This window comes from Pelecanus crispus, chromosome 5 (assembly GCF_030463565.1).
Source record: "Pelecanus crispus isolate bPelCri1 chromosome 5, bPelCri1.pri, whole genome shotgun sequence".
NCBI lineage: Eukaryota > Metazoa > Chordata > Aves > Pelecaniformes > Pelecanidae > Pelecanus > Pelecanus crispus.
The window spans coordinates 52,018,492-52,030,424 of NC_134647.1; the positions used below are offsets into that span (position 1 = coordinate 52,018,492).

Consider the following 11,933-nt stretch of genomic DNA (forward strand, 5'->3'; position numbering starts at 1 on the left):
CCCAATCTCCTGGCTCTCTCCTGAACCCTCTCCACTTCACTGATGTCTCTCCCAAGCTGTGGACACGCGAGCAGGACCCAGAAGCTGTCCCATCAATGCCCATTACAGCTATAATGCAACTCATGCCCTTCTCTCGAGCTGGTTATCAGCAACAATTCCTCCATGGCTTTTTCAGGTGGCATCTCCCAGGATAAAATGTCCTACGGCTAACTGCAGTCCACTTACTTTGCTCCTAGATAACTGCTTGTATGTTGCAATGCATTGAAAAACATATAGTTTTCCTTTGTGTCCAGCTCTTCAAGCCATTCAAACTGCTTTTATCGATGATCCCCTTCCACTCAATTTACTCTTTTCCGAGCCTTTCTGTCACTGGCAAAATTTATCAGCAACAATATTATGTCTTTTGAAAGGTGTTGACAATGTGTTAAATAATGTGGGGCCAAGGACTGATCCAAACATTGAGAACTGAGGGATGTCTCTAGAAATGTTCCTGCTTTGGTGCCAGCTCCTGGTTTGTTGTTGAGGGATCAGCTTGTAAAGCTGTTGATATCTTAGCAGTGGGGAGAGAGGAGAAAATGCAACTGCTCTTCATAACTAGCTGGGTGTGGGGCTACAGTGGGTGTCTACCAAACCCTCTCAGATAAAAGGGTTTTAGCTAAATTCATACAAGGGATCCACTGGGAGACCATTTTGGACATTTCTCCTTTTTTTTGCAGAGAATTGGACCCTTTCTTCCTCTGCATCCCCCAACACTTGACCTCTGGAAATCATGGGCTCAAGCCTGGGTGATGGATCCTTTGAGTCCAGCAGGACCTAACTGCTCCACAGATGGATGGACGGGCCAAGCCTGGCCATTGCTCCTGTGCCATGGCAGCATTGATGCACGGAATCTGCTGGGCAGCCCATTTTATCACTCACATGATCACAAGGTGGGTGAAAAGACCCATGCTTGTTCTGTAGTTCAGGCTATACTGCATGCAACTACTATATATATTAGAAAATTACACTGTATAATAAGGATGTGCTGAATGCTGCACCCCAGAGTGGGAAGTTCTGGGGGAGATGTGTGTGGGCAGGGGTGGGAAGGACCAGGGAGCATTAGAAAAAGACATGTAGGGGAGTTGGGAGCAGTGGGGTGAGGTCTGGGGGTAAAACAGTAATGGAGAAGGGAGGACAGCTGGGAAGCAGTGTGTTCAGGTAGGAGCTGGGTGTCCAGCTTGGCCAGGACCAGGTCATGCTTATCCAAATCCTGAATATCCAACTACGTCATGGTGTCCAGTTATCCAGGTGATGCTGGGGAGCATCAAGTTCTACTTAGCTGTGCGGCATGAAAGCATGCCTTTGCTGCTTGATGCCAGCACAAGGTGTTGAGGCAGAATGAGGATGGTGGGGGCAAAGCTGTGGGGGTGCTGCAGAGGAAGGCAGACACACCAGCACAGGGATGCCTTCATGGAGCAGAGAGCTGGGAGCCCACCACTCCATCTGCGCTCCCCTGAAAAGGTGAACTACTGAGTTTGAAGTACCAGCACCTCTTTTTATTTTTTGCTGACTTCCTAGGGAAAGGAAGATTTGGGCTTGACCAGGAGATGTCTCTGTTAAGCCACATCAAGCTGAGCACAGAGGCAAAGCAGGAGGAGAGGACTGTGCCGAAGAATCTCAGACCAGCAGCAAGCTGGTCTCACCGTTTCCTCAAATTAGCAGCCTGGAGAGAGCATCACCTCGTTATAACCCTCCGGCAGCTATTTAAATGCTGTTTCCATTTACAACAGCTTGGATGGAGCTAGATGTCTGCCTGGCTGCCAAGGCAGACTGCAGCAGATCTGGCGTGGAGAGCCTCTTCTCCCCAGTGAGCTCTGCCCATCACCACATCTCCTTCAGCGAGGAGAAGATCCAGCTGAATTTCCTCTAGCCTACGGGATGGACCAGTGACCGGCTGAATAAATTGATTAGGAGGGGACGTGCTGTTGCTCCTGGCTCCCTGCCCTGCTGTCTGATTTGCCCAAATTGGTGGGAGTAGAGGGCATTTAGTGGCACAAAAGCAGGTGGGAGTTTTAATCTGCTATACATGAGTAGGCAATACATTTATAGAGAAGTTTCTTGGGGGCGTCCAGCCTCTGAAATTAGCAGAGAAGAGGAATTTATCTATTTATATAATAAAAGTGGACCTGAGCCTTTGCTCCCGACCCCATTAACCTCACCATGGTTTCTATGCTCACAGCAGCTCAGGAGGGAGAGGGACAAAATACCTCATGAAGAAGCTGTGGCTGCAATGCACCTGTAGCTTGGGCAGTTGGGTGTTGCTAGTTTTATCCCTGCCCATGCAGTGCCGGACCAGTCTCGCTGCTGGGACCTTATTTTGGGGACCAAACCCTGGGTGCTGCTGTGCTGCCTGGGTCCGGGCTCACTCACGGGTTGAGACACTGTCGGAGGTAGGAGGGCTCCTGGCTTGTTCCTTCAGGGCCACCACGGTGACGGTGTACTCTTCCCCTGGCTTCAGCCCCGTCTGGTTGAAAGTGGTGACGGTGCTGGGGAGCTGGGCGATCACGCCGCCCTCGTTGTTCTGTTGGGGATTGGAAATAACCATTAAAAAAAACCAAACAAAAAAAGAGTGTTTTGGGGGGACTGATCCATGGAGGTGAGGTACCCCCCCATCGCATCCTTCCATGCCCAGCCCTGCACCCCCAAATTGCTTCTTTGCCCTGTCACATCCCACCAGGGAGGTACAGAAACCCAGGGTGAAGTCACCCACAAGGATGGAGCACCTGTGTTGCTGGAGAGAAATCCTGCCCCATCCCTTCTTTTCCCCACCTCCACTTCTGTATTTTGCCATCTGTATGTCTGCTGTTCTCCAGAAGAGAAAAGATAATAAAACCAAAGCCTGGGCTGGACTCCTTTTCCCTGATATTCAGGTGCCAGGAGCCTTCTGTTGTTCAGATATAGGTATGAAACTGTAAGGTCTTTATTTTGCCATCCCCTGCTTTTTGAGTATCTTTATTAAACTCATTATACTTTGCGGTTTTGTTCTGAAAAACTGTAAGGCTTTAAGTAACTGCAAATGTCACCTTTCCTGCCAGTGTTTGGACAAAGGATCTTTTCTTGCCGCTGTCTTCACTAATAACACGCTAAACAAATCTTTGCACATAGCTCTCAATTCATATTCATCTCTTTTCTCATTAAACAGGAAATCTTCCATTTTAGCCATAAATTGCCAGCTTACCTTTCCTAATTTTCTTTTATAAATCCGTCTTTGCTTCATCTTTCCCCCCCGCCCTTCCCAGCGCACATAGCAGACAGGCAAACTCTGCCTGACCCTGCTTTCAGGGGGTGAGAGCATCGTGGAGACAACGGAAGGAGGATTGCTCTGTGGGAGGGTGTGAGCATCCTCGCAGGGACGCCGAGGACCAAATAAGCATCTTCTTGCCCGGTTTTCAGGAAGGCAGCAAGCTTGATTTTGCTCATAGAGGTTATTTGTGATGCTGCTGTTATAACTGTTTTTTTCATGTTGAAGCCTCTTGGGCTAGGTTTTGGCTTTATTTGGGGTGCGGCAATGGTTTAGTGTTTGCCAAAGTGAGCGTGGCTTCCAGGCAGTGAAGGAGACAGCACCCTCTGCCTTATTTTAGGAGAAAAACTGGTGGTGGAGAATTGAGAGAGTCTAATTTCAGCAGCGGATGGGCAGGAGCATGACTGTGTCTTTGCGGTGCAGGACTGTGAGCTTGACTGACGGATGTGAGAACTTCAAAGCCCTGTGAGCTACGTTCATTCCCCACCCCAAAACCCTGCATCCAGAGACAGCCATCCTTTTGTGCTTTATCTCCTCCTTTAAATCCTGAAATGTTTCTGCATGGTTTTAAGTTTTAAGCTTAAAACCAGAAACACGGCCAACAGTTTGTATTTATCAGTGAGAAAAACCTATTGCTGATGACCCTGTGGGGAGAAGTTTGCTTCTATCCTGGCAATTCCTCACCCTAAAATGGATATATCCCCATTTACCTGCTTCAGGGGGATGCTGTTGAGCTTAATGCCTAAGCATCAGTGAAATGTTTGAAAGATAGCTATTGTTTGCTACCAAAAGCTCTTCTCTGATATTGCTGTATTGTTTCGGCTTTTATCCCAATGGTGAATGAAAATTACGCCGGGGTTTATACCTGCAGTACCTGAACTTCGACTTCCAAACAATTTATGTATGTATATACCCCAAATTGCACCCAGGTCCTTCCAGACATTTTGGAAGTGAGGGAATTAATTATTTAAGTGATCGGGCCCTTGCTTTATACTGTGTAATGATACTTTACAGTTAAGAGCATTTAAAACTTTGGGGCCAAGTTCTGCAGTTCTCCACTGTCCAGAGCTGCCTTTGACTCCAGCAAGGGTTTTGTACAAGTGAAAATGGCATAATTGAGCCCTTAATCAGCAATTCTTTTACTGCTGGGGCTTGAAAGCTCTTGTAAAGAGGCTCCATATACAATTGAAGCTATACTTATGGCTAAATGGTGTAGAAATTATGAATATAGATGAAATACTTGATATACAATTTTTGTTGCTGCACATAGAAAATATGCGATATTTAGGGCAACATTTTCATCCTTTCATCTTTTCTGGCACAAATTCTACCTGTTCATCACTGTGATTAAAATTCCGTGGCAGGAATTAGCTGTGTGTGTAACTTGGGGATGCTGAAGGTTGTTGTGTGAGAGCTGGTGGCTGCTCGGTTTGATCTGAGCTGCTTTGGGTAGCTTAGTATGCAGAGAGAATGGGTGAAGAGGAGGAGGAGGAGGAAGGGTCACAGCAAAGGAGGTGGAAGGGAAAAAGAGGGGGTGACAGCAAGAGGCAGTGAGGCTGGAAGGTTTATTTGTTTATATGCTCATCTCTTGATTTTATTGGGGAATTTCTTTGAGGATGTGTATGTCTTGACACATATGCAAGCTGGCAATTTGAGGTTGAGGTGTTGGGGTTGTCTGACGTGAAGCACACAAAATGCAAACAGAGGGTTTTTTGGGGGGGGGGAGGTGGTAACTGGAAGCTAATTGAGGATCTGCTTGCTCAGTGTTTTTAGGGTGACTGGGTGTAGTCTGCAATGCCATGTGTGTGGCGGCGGTACCTTGGGAATGAAGCTGATCTCCCAGCCATCGAAGGGGAAGGAGAAGGGTTCCCACTGCACCTCTGCTGTCGTCTCTGTGATGGTCTTGAACTTCAGCCCCTGTGGTGTGGCAAGGTCTGGAAGGGAGCAGGGGGTGGTGAGCAGAGCAGGATGGGTGTGTGGGTGCCGCCCACCCCCACCCTGCTTCCTGCAGCTATTTTGTTATCTGGACAATGAAAATGTGACCCTTTTGGTAGCCATTAGCAGAGTCATTACCCCTTTGTCCTTGCTCTGGGTGGGTTAGAGGGAGAGGAGAGAAATGCCTGGGCTGCTGGACACCACAGCATCCCCTTGCATTGCACCTAACTGCACCATGGAAGAAGAGTGATGGGGTTGCAAAAGGGGTGTCTGGATAGTTTACGTTTCCCCCTGCCCTCTGTATCTCTGGTTTCTGAGGATCCTTTCAGGAGATTGCCATTACAGCTTGATACTCTTGTTTTCCTCTGTGCATCATGGTCCTGGTCAGGACTACATATGTCCTGATGCACAGCAGCATCCCCTCTTGCTGTGCTAACACTCATGTCATTGGGATTCATCACGGGGAACCCATCCAGGAGTGGGAGGAGAACCTGTGACTTCTGTGATATATCACAATATTTTCTATGAGGAAAAAAGTGTAAGATATTTTGGGTCATATTCTGGGGGCTTCAATCAAACACTGGAAGTTTCTTTGATTCCCCATCATTCAGGTTTTCATCCAGACTGAGTCTTTACGCAGAGAGTGGACACATTTTCCCCTTTCCTTTATCCGCATACAGATATAAATGGGGATAAAAATATCCCCAATATTTTTTTTTTTTGAAGGCTCAATTTTCTGCTGCTAGAAGGTTTTTATGGAAAATATGAGCCAGCTTGAGGATCACCTCTGGTTATCTGGGTACCGAGCAACAAGCGCGGAAGGTACTTACTGGTCATCACCTTGGAGGTAACAGGGATGCTCAAGACGTCGCTGATGACTGCATAGACGCTGATGTTGTAGGCAATGCCAGGCTCCAGCTCCATGATGGTGATGCTGCTCCAGTCCCCAGGCACCCGCTGCTGGAGCTGGATGCCCCCCGGCCCCACCGGCTGGTACGAGACGACGTACTCGGTGGCTGCCCCAGGGCTGTCCCATGCCAGCTCAATGGAGCTGTCACTGATCCCCATCACTCGCAGGTTTTCGGGAGGAGCCACTGATGGGAAGGGCAGAGGTAAGGAAAGCATCAGGGTGTGCGTGGCTTATCCTCCCACCCAGCTGTGGGGAAGGGTGCATGGGTCTGCTGGTGGGACACAAATACAGGCTTTGGGCTGGGAGTTATGTGCTATCTGTGGTTGTATTAAATGCTATAGCAAGGCAAAGGCTCAGGAGAACCTGAGTGCAACTTCTGTTATACCAAGTGTTTACCACTGATGTTGGGACGAACCTTGCTGGCTTTTTGCTCGCCTCCCAAACTTTTGCCGTGGCATCTCTGGGGACAGGGACACTAGGAAGGCAGTCAAACTGCGGGACCTGAGCAGGTCCTATGTGACATGCTCTGCCAAGTATGGGTTTCTCCCAGGCTTTGTGGTGCTCCTACAGCGCTCTGGGGACCTTGAAGCCCTTAAGTCATACATTAGGGTCTGTCTCTCCCCATGTATGCCCCCCGCTACCTGCTGAGCAGTCCTGCCCTTCGTAGCCTTCCTCACAGACGCAGAGACCATCCTGGCAGACCCCACGGCCGCTGCAGGCATTGGGGCAGTGTAGCCACCCGCAGTCCTCCCCGGCGTAGCCCTCCTGGCAGATGCACGTGCCGTTGGCGCAGTGGCCCTTCCCCGAGCAGTCGCGGGGGCACCGCAGCTGGGAGCAATCCTCCCCGGTGAAACCCTCCTCGCAGATGCACTCGCCATCCACACAGAGCCCATGGGAGCCGCAGCCAGCGGGGCAGCGGAGCTGGGAGCAGTCCTCACCCCCGTAGTCGTTGTCACAGATGCACTGGCCCTCCAGGCAGACGCCACGGCTGGAGCAGCCCCGGGGGCAGCGGGGCTCGGAGCAGTTGCTGCCAGCCCAGCCCTCCATGCACACACAGCTGCACGACTCCAGGCTGAAGTTCCCGTGGCCGCTGCACTGTGGGGTGTAATCCAGCTGCCCTGCAAGGATGTGGGACCAAGGGTCAGGGCCCAGAGGGTGGGAGGTGGAAAAAGGACAGTGTTGGCCATGGGTCAGCCCATCGATGGGCTGTGCAGAAGGGGGGCAGGATGTGGGGCAAGTAGACGGTGGTTCTCCCCCTGGTTGAGCATGCCCAGCTCTGGGGAGCTGGTGGCTTTAGGTCTGGCAGGGGAAGAATTGGTGATATGGGCTCATGGTAGGGCTTGGATGACTCCCCAGGAGTTTGTCTGTCCCCTCAGGAGTGCTAGCCTCCATGGCTATGGGTGCCATCAGCCTTGTTAGGGTGCAAGTGTTCCCTTTGGTTTTTCCTCAGCTCAGTGCTCAGTTGATGGGAACCTCCCTAGACCTCTTAGTGGGAAAAAGCCTTCCCTGGCCAAGCCCTCTGCACCAGCCATGACTCCTGTTGCCTCCTCTCCACCCACTGTTCTATTTTACAGGTGAGAGATCCCAGTCTGCTCACTCGCTCTCCTACAAGGAACAGACATGTACTCAAAGACAATCATCTTCATACCTGTCCGGGTGAGCCTGATTAAGACAGAGCTGTTGGCTTTGCACAAACTAGGATGGGTTTGGGTGTGCTGGAGTTGTGGGAGAGCAGAGAAAGCATACGGCCACTGCGGCCACCACCTTTAATGTTCCTTTACCTGGCAGCCTTGCACAGGACGCTTTGGGGCAAGGAGGGATGCACAAGGATGAAGGCACCAGTCACTCTGACATCACCAACGCTCCCCTCTTTTACCCCTCAACATGGACCCACAGCTCCAGCTTAGGATTATGAACTGAGGAAGAACAGAAATGTTTTCCCTGCTTCCTCCAACCCTTGGGGAACCTTTGCACGATGGAGACCCCAAACCACAGGACTTTTTGTCCCCCAATTAAGTTTTCCATCCTAGCTGAGCTACCTGAGGAGCTCTTCCTATGGCGGGTGCAGCATACACTCATGTAAAAGGGGTTCAGTTACATGCTGTACCAGATAGACCCATTTGGGTTACTTTGCAGGATGCTTCCCATCTAAACTGTGAATAGTGGGAATGGCAATCAGGTTCTCTTCAGAACTCAGCCTCTAGTTAAGTTATCAAAAAGAGGAAGGAGGATGCTTGTAAGTGTGCTGGAAGAGACCAGCTTTCCTTGGGGAAATACCTCGAGCGGTGGCGTAGGGATCCTAATCTCCTCTGTGGTGCAGTGAATTGAAAGCAACTCCCATAAAAATAAATGAAATTACTCCAGTTTTAGCTCAGTGCATCTGCAATCGGAGTGGAGACTCCACCAAGCGATGAATGTTTAATGGGACTGTCTGCGTATGTTGCAAGTAACCCAAATAAGCCCATCAGCGTTTCAAATTAATTCCTTTAAAACAGGTTTTTCCCATTGCTTTTCCTACATGATTTTAATCCTTGCTTTGCACACACTGGTGGCACATGTGGGTGTTTTCCATTTCATCTTTTTTTAATGCAGCTGATGACTATTGCATCAAGAGGGGATGCAGGCTGAGCCTGTGGCTGGAAATACGCTGACTTCCACTGGCTGCACGGGAGATGTCAGCCCGAGCCACCCTGCTGCATGTGCTATCCAAGTTTCTCCCTCCCCAGCCCACATACCCTTGGTCCAACTCTGTTGACTTGAGTGTGGGTTGCTCCCATTTCATTTTAATGTGTCCTCAACATAGAGGAGATGGGGTACCACCAGAAAAATCACACTAATAGTGGAAAAACTTAAAAAAAAGGCAGTGGGCATTGGGGGGAAAGGGTTGCTTTTAATTTTTCTTCCTCCCTGTTATTGTTCGTGGCCCAAAAAGCAGTTTTCCCCTGGAAAGGCGCCCTGTGTGGCTCTCCGCGCTTGGTGGCTTTTTCCCATGAGGAGCCCTGGTGCTTCGGAGCCCTGAGCAGGGCTGGGCTGCACAAGGGACGGATGCCCTCTGGGACAGCCCCTCTTACCGATCTCCCTGAGATGTAAGGAAAACCATCAGTGTTCTAGCTCCCGCACTGTCGAAATGCAGCCTCTAGCCCAAACCTTTCTTAATCCATCTCATTTCAACTGCATGTTGCTTCCCTGGCTCTGAGGAATGGCCACAGTGAAACGAGGGGCCATCTTTGATGGGGTAACCCTAATGAGGGTTCTTGGAGAGCTTCACAAAAATGCACATATTGTTATTCAGTTGAAGTATCCTGTTGATGGTTTTGTGCCTTTGTTATAGGTTTTGTTTGCATCTTTCATGGCAGAAGTTATTCCCCGTATTTTTTATTATTTTTTTTTTAATTCAGCTTTTCATACACATTCACTCCTCCTACAAAGAAGATGAAGGGGTTTATTGCCAGCTCCCGTGGTGCTGCCTCCAGCCCAGGGACAGCTTTGGAGAGCAGCAGCTATGTCTCTCCTCCCTGTGCCACATGCAGTGGCAGATTTCTAACAGTGTTACAAGGACTGCAGGACTGAGAGCTCACCCTGCTCACCCTTACCAGCGGTAATTTTATCTGTAACAGGGCTTTAGCTCTGGCCATTACAGGGTTTCTGCAGCAAGCAGGGCATGGGGGCTCAAGTGACCAAATCTCTCCCAGGGATTTTCCTGCCTTGGAGGACCTAAGGTTGGCTTTTCCCTAAAGCCACAACCACACCATGGGTGAACATAGGTTTTCCTCCATCACCACTCTGAATGGCAACACCGCCTTTGTATTTATTTGTCCTGCCTTTTGCTCGAGCCCTCAGTCCCCAGCAAGAGCTAACAGGATGGCATTACTACCTGTGGCTGCATTTTCTTGGCAGCAATTGGAGTTGCATTGGTCCCGGAGCATGGAGACCTCCCTCTCCAGCATCTCAATCCTGCTCAGCAGCTCCTGCAGGGATGGGAGGGAGGTGGAGCACTTGCAGGCCTGCTTGGGCAAGTTTATCCTGTGGGTGAAGGTGACCTGGCTCTCACTGTCAGAGGTCTGCTCCGTGTACTCTGCCAGCCGGTCGTCTTCTGAACTCACCTCCTCGGCTGAAGACTTGAACATGGACGAGCAGCAGCTGTCCAGGGGGATGTTGATGTTGTAGATGTGGTGGAAGACCATGGGCTGCTCTTTGATGGGTGGGCTGCAGTTGGCAAGGCCACCCTCCTCATCCACTGCCGGCCTCTTGGCTGGTTCTGTTGTCACCTCCAGCCGGCACTCGAAAGGCTTGAGGACAGCACCCAGCAGAATCAAGTTGAAGCTGATGAGTATGTTCCTCAGGACTGGGTTTTCATTGTCAGTCCCCATTTTCTTGGGAGAGGGAAGAGCCTTCTAAGCCAGCCTTGGTCAGCCAAGCGTGGGGAGGACCTGGGGACACAGAAGAAAAAGAGCATGGTTGGTGTTAGCCCTGAAACTGTGCTTAGCTTAGAGAGGCAAGTTCTTCTGGGCAAAGTCATCCAGAGAGATGTGGGGCTGACTTCACCCATGCACAGTCCTGCTGGCTTTGGTGGAGACTAAATCAGCCCCAAGCGGAGCCCATGGCTGGTGGGGAGACCCTGCCATAGCCCTTGAACAGTGACAGGCAGATTCTTGTTGCTTTTTTTTTTTTTTTAAAGGAAACAGTTAATCTGGTACTAACAAAGCACCAAATACATATGTTTTCAGGAGAAACACCCTGTATGGGATCTACTTTCAGTGCCACATCAGCATGGCATGTAGGGTCCAGAGGGTTAACACATGGGTGATGGTGACGCAGCCCTGTGCTCTCCTTTGGTTGTCTCCTGTGCCCCAGAAGCTGCACCGGGGGTTGCTAAGCTTCCTCCAGTAGCTATAGGAATCGCAGCCTTGATGTTAAACACCGTTAAATTACTCCATGCAGGCTCCAGCTTATTCAGGTTGACACTCTGAGCAGACAAACCCCTCCCGTTAAAGTGGCTTCACCCCCTGCCCGCACTCTGGATTATGGGTTAACCTCGCCTTGATTTGGAACAACACAACTTCTTGTTCCGGTATTGATTGCAAGCCCCTGGATGGTAGTCCAGCTTCCGAGGACCACATTTATCTCCAGCCTGAAATCACTGGTGCCAGCCCAGTTGTGCTGGGGATGGATTCACCCCCATTACTCTTGTCAGGACTATTGTGTGCTGACCAATACTTAATGCCAACTGGTTTGCCATGAGGAATCACTGCCTAGTCCATCAGAGGATAATGCTAATGGGCAGATGAGGCTGTGTCTGCAATGTCATTGCACCCAAAGATACTGTTCAACTTGTATTTTCTTTGCAGGTGGTAGTTTACCTGCAGTCCAAGAGGGATTGCTGGAGCATGGCTGCTTGGAGGGCACGTTGTGCTGTGGTTAGAGGCTCTCATCTGAGCCCTGGCACTGCTTTGGTGTTGGGACAGCTACTTAAAAATTTCCAGCTAATAGCTGCAAATGCTCAATTGGATTTCTCGTAGCGTTTTAGGAGGGAAATGTAAATTGCCATGTTTGCGGCTCCCTACCTGTGTTGGGTTTGTAGGGCTTGCATTGATGAACGCTGGCAATGTGATTTGTGGTTCCTCCTGTGCCAGTAGTGCAAAAGATGCAGCAGGCACATTAAATCTGGTCAACAGGCTCTTTACGATGCTGGTAAAAAAGATGCAAAGAGCTGAAGACCTCCTTGCTGCATTACCAGAAACTTTACCAAAGCTCCAAGAAGTTGTGGGTTTTAGGTATTATTCAAAGCCAGGACAGGGCTCTTGCAGT

The 11,933-nt window shown here is 49.9% G+C and overlaps 1 protein-coding gene across 2 annotated transcripts in view; it reads right to left on the reverse strand.

Moving 5' to 3' along the window:
* Positions 1 to 10,495, reverse strand: part of TNR (tenascin R) — a 29,028-nt gene extending 18,533 nt beyond the window's left edge. For both annotated transcript variants that reach the window (XM_009491443.2, XM_009491442.2), the window contains exons 1-5: positions 10,000 to 10,495; positions 6,767 to 7,243; positions 6,046 to 6,309; positions 5,099 to 5,214; positions 2,410 to 2,560 (exon numbers count right to left, since the gene is read on the reverse strand). In XM_009491443.2, coding sequence (XP_009489718.2) covers positions 2,410 to 2,560; positions 5,099 to 5,214; positions 6,046 to 6,309; positions 6,767 to 7,243; positions 10,000 to 10,495 — 1,504 coding nt within the window. The remainder of the gene's footprint in view (positions 1 to 2,409; positions 2,561 to 5,098; positions 5,215 to 6,045; positions 6,310 to 6,766; positions 7,244 to 9,999) is intronic.
* Between the last annotated feature and the right edge of the window lie 1,438 nt (positions 10,496 to 11,933).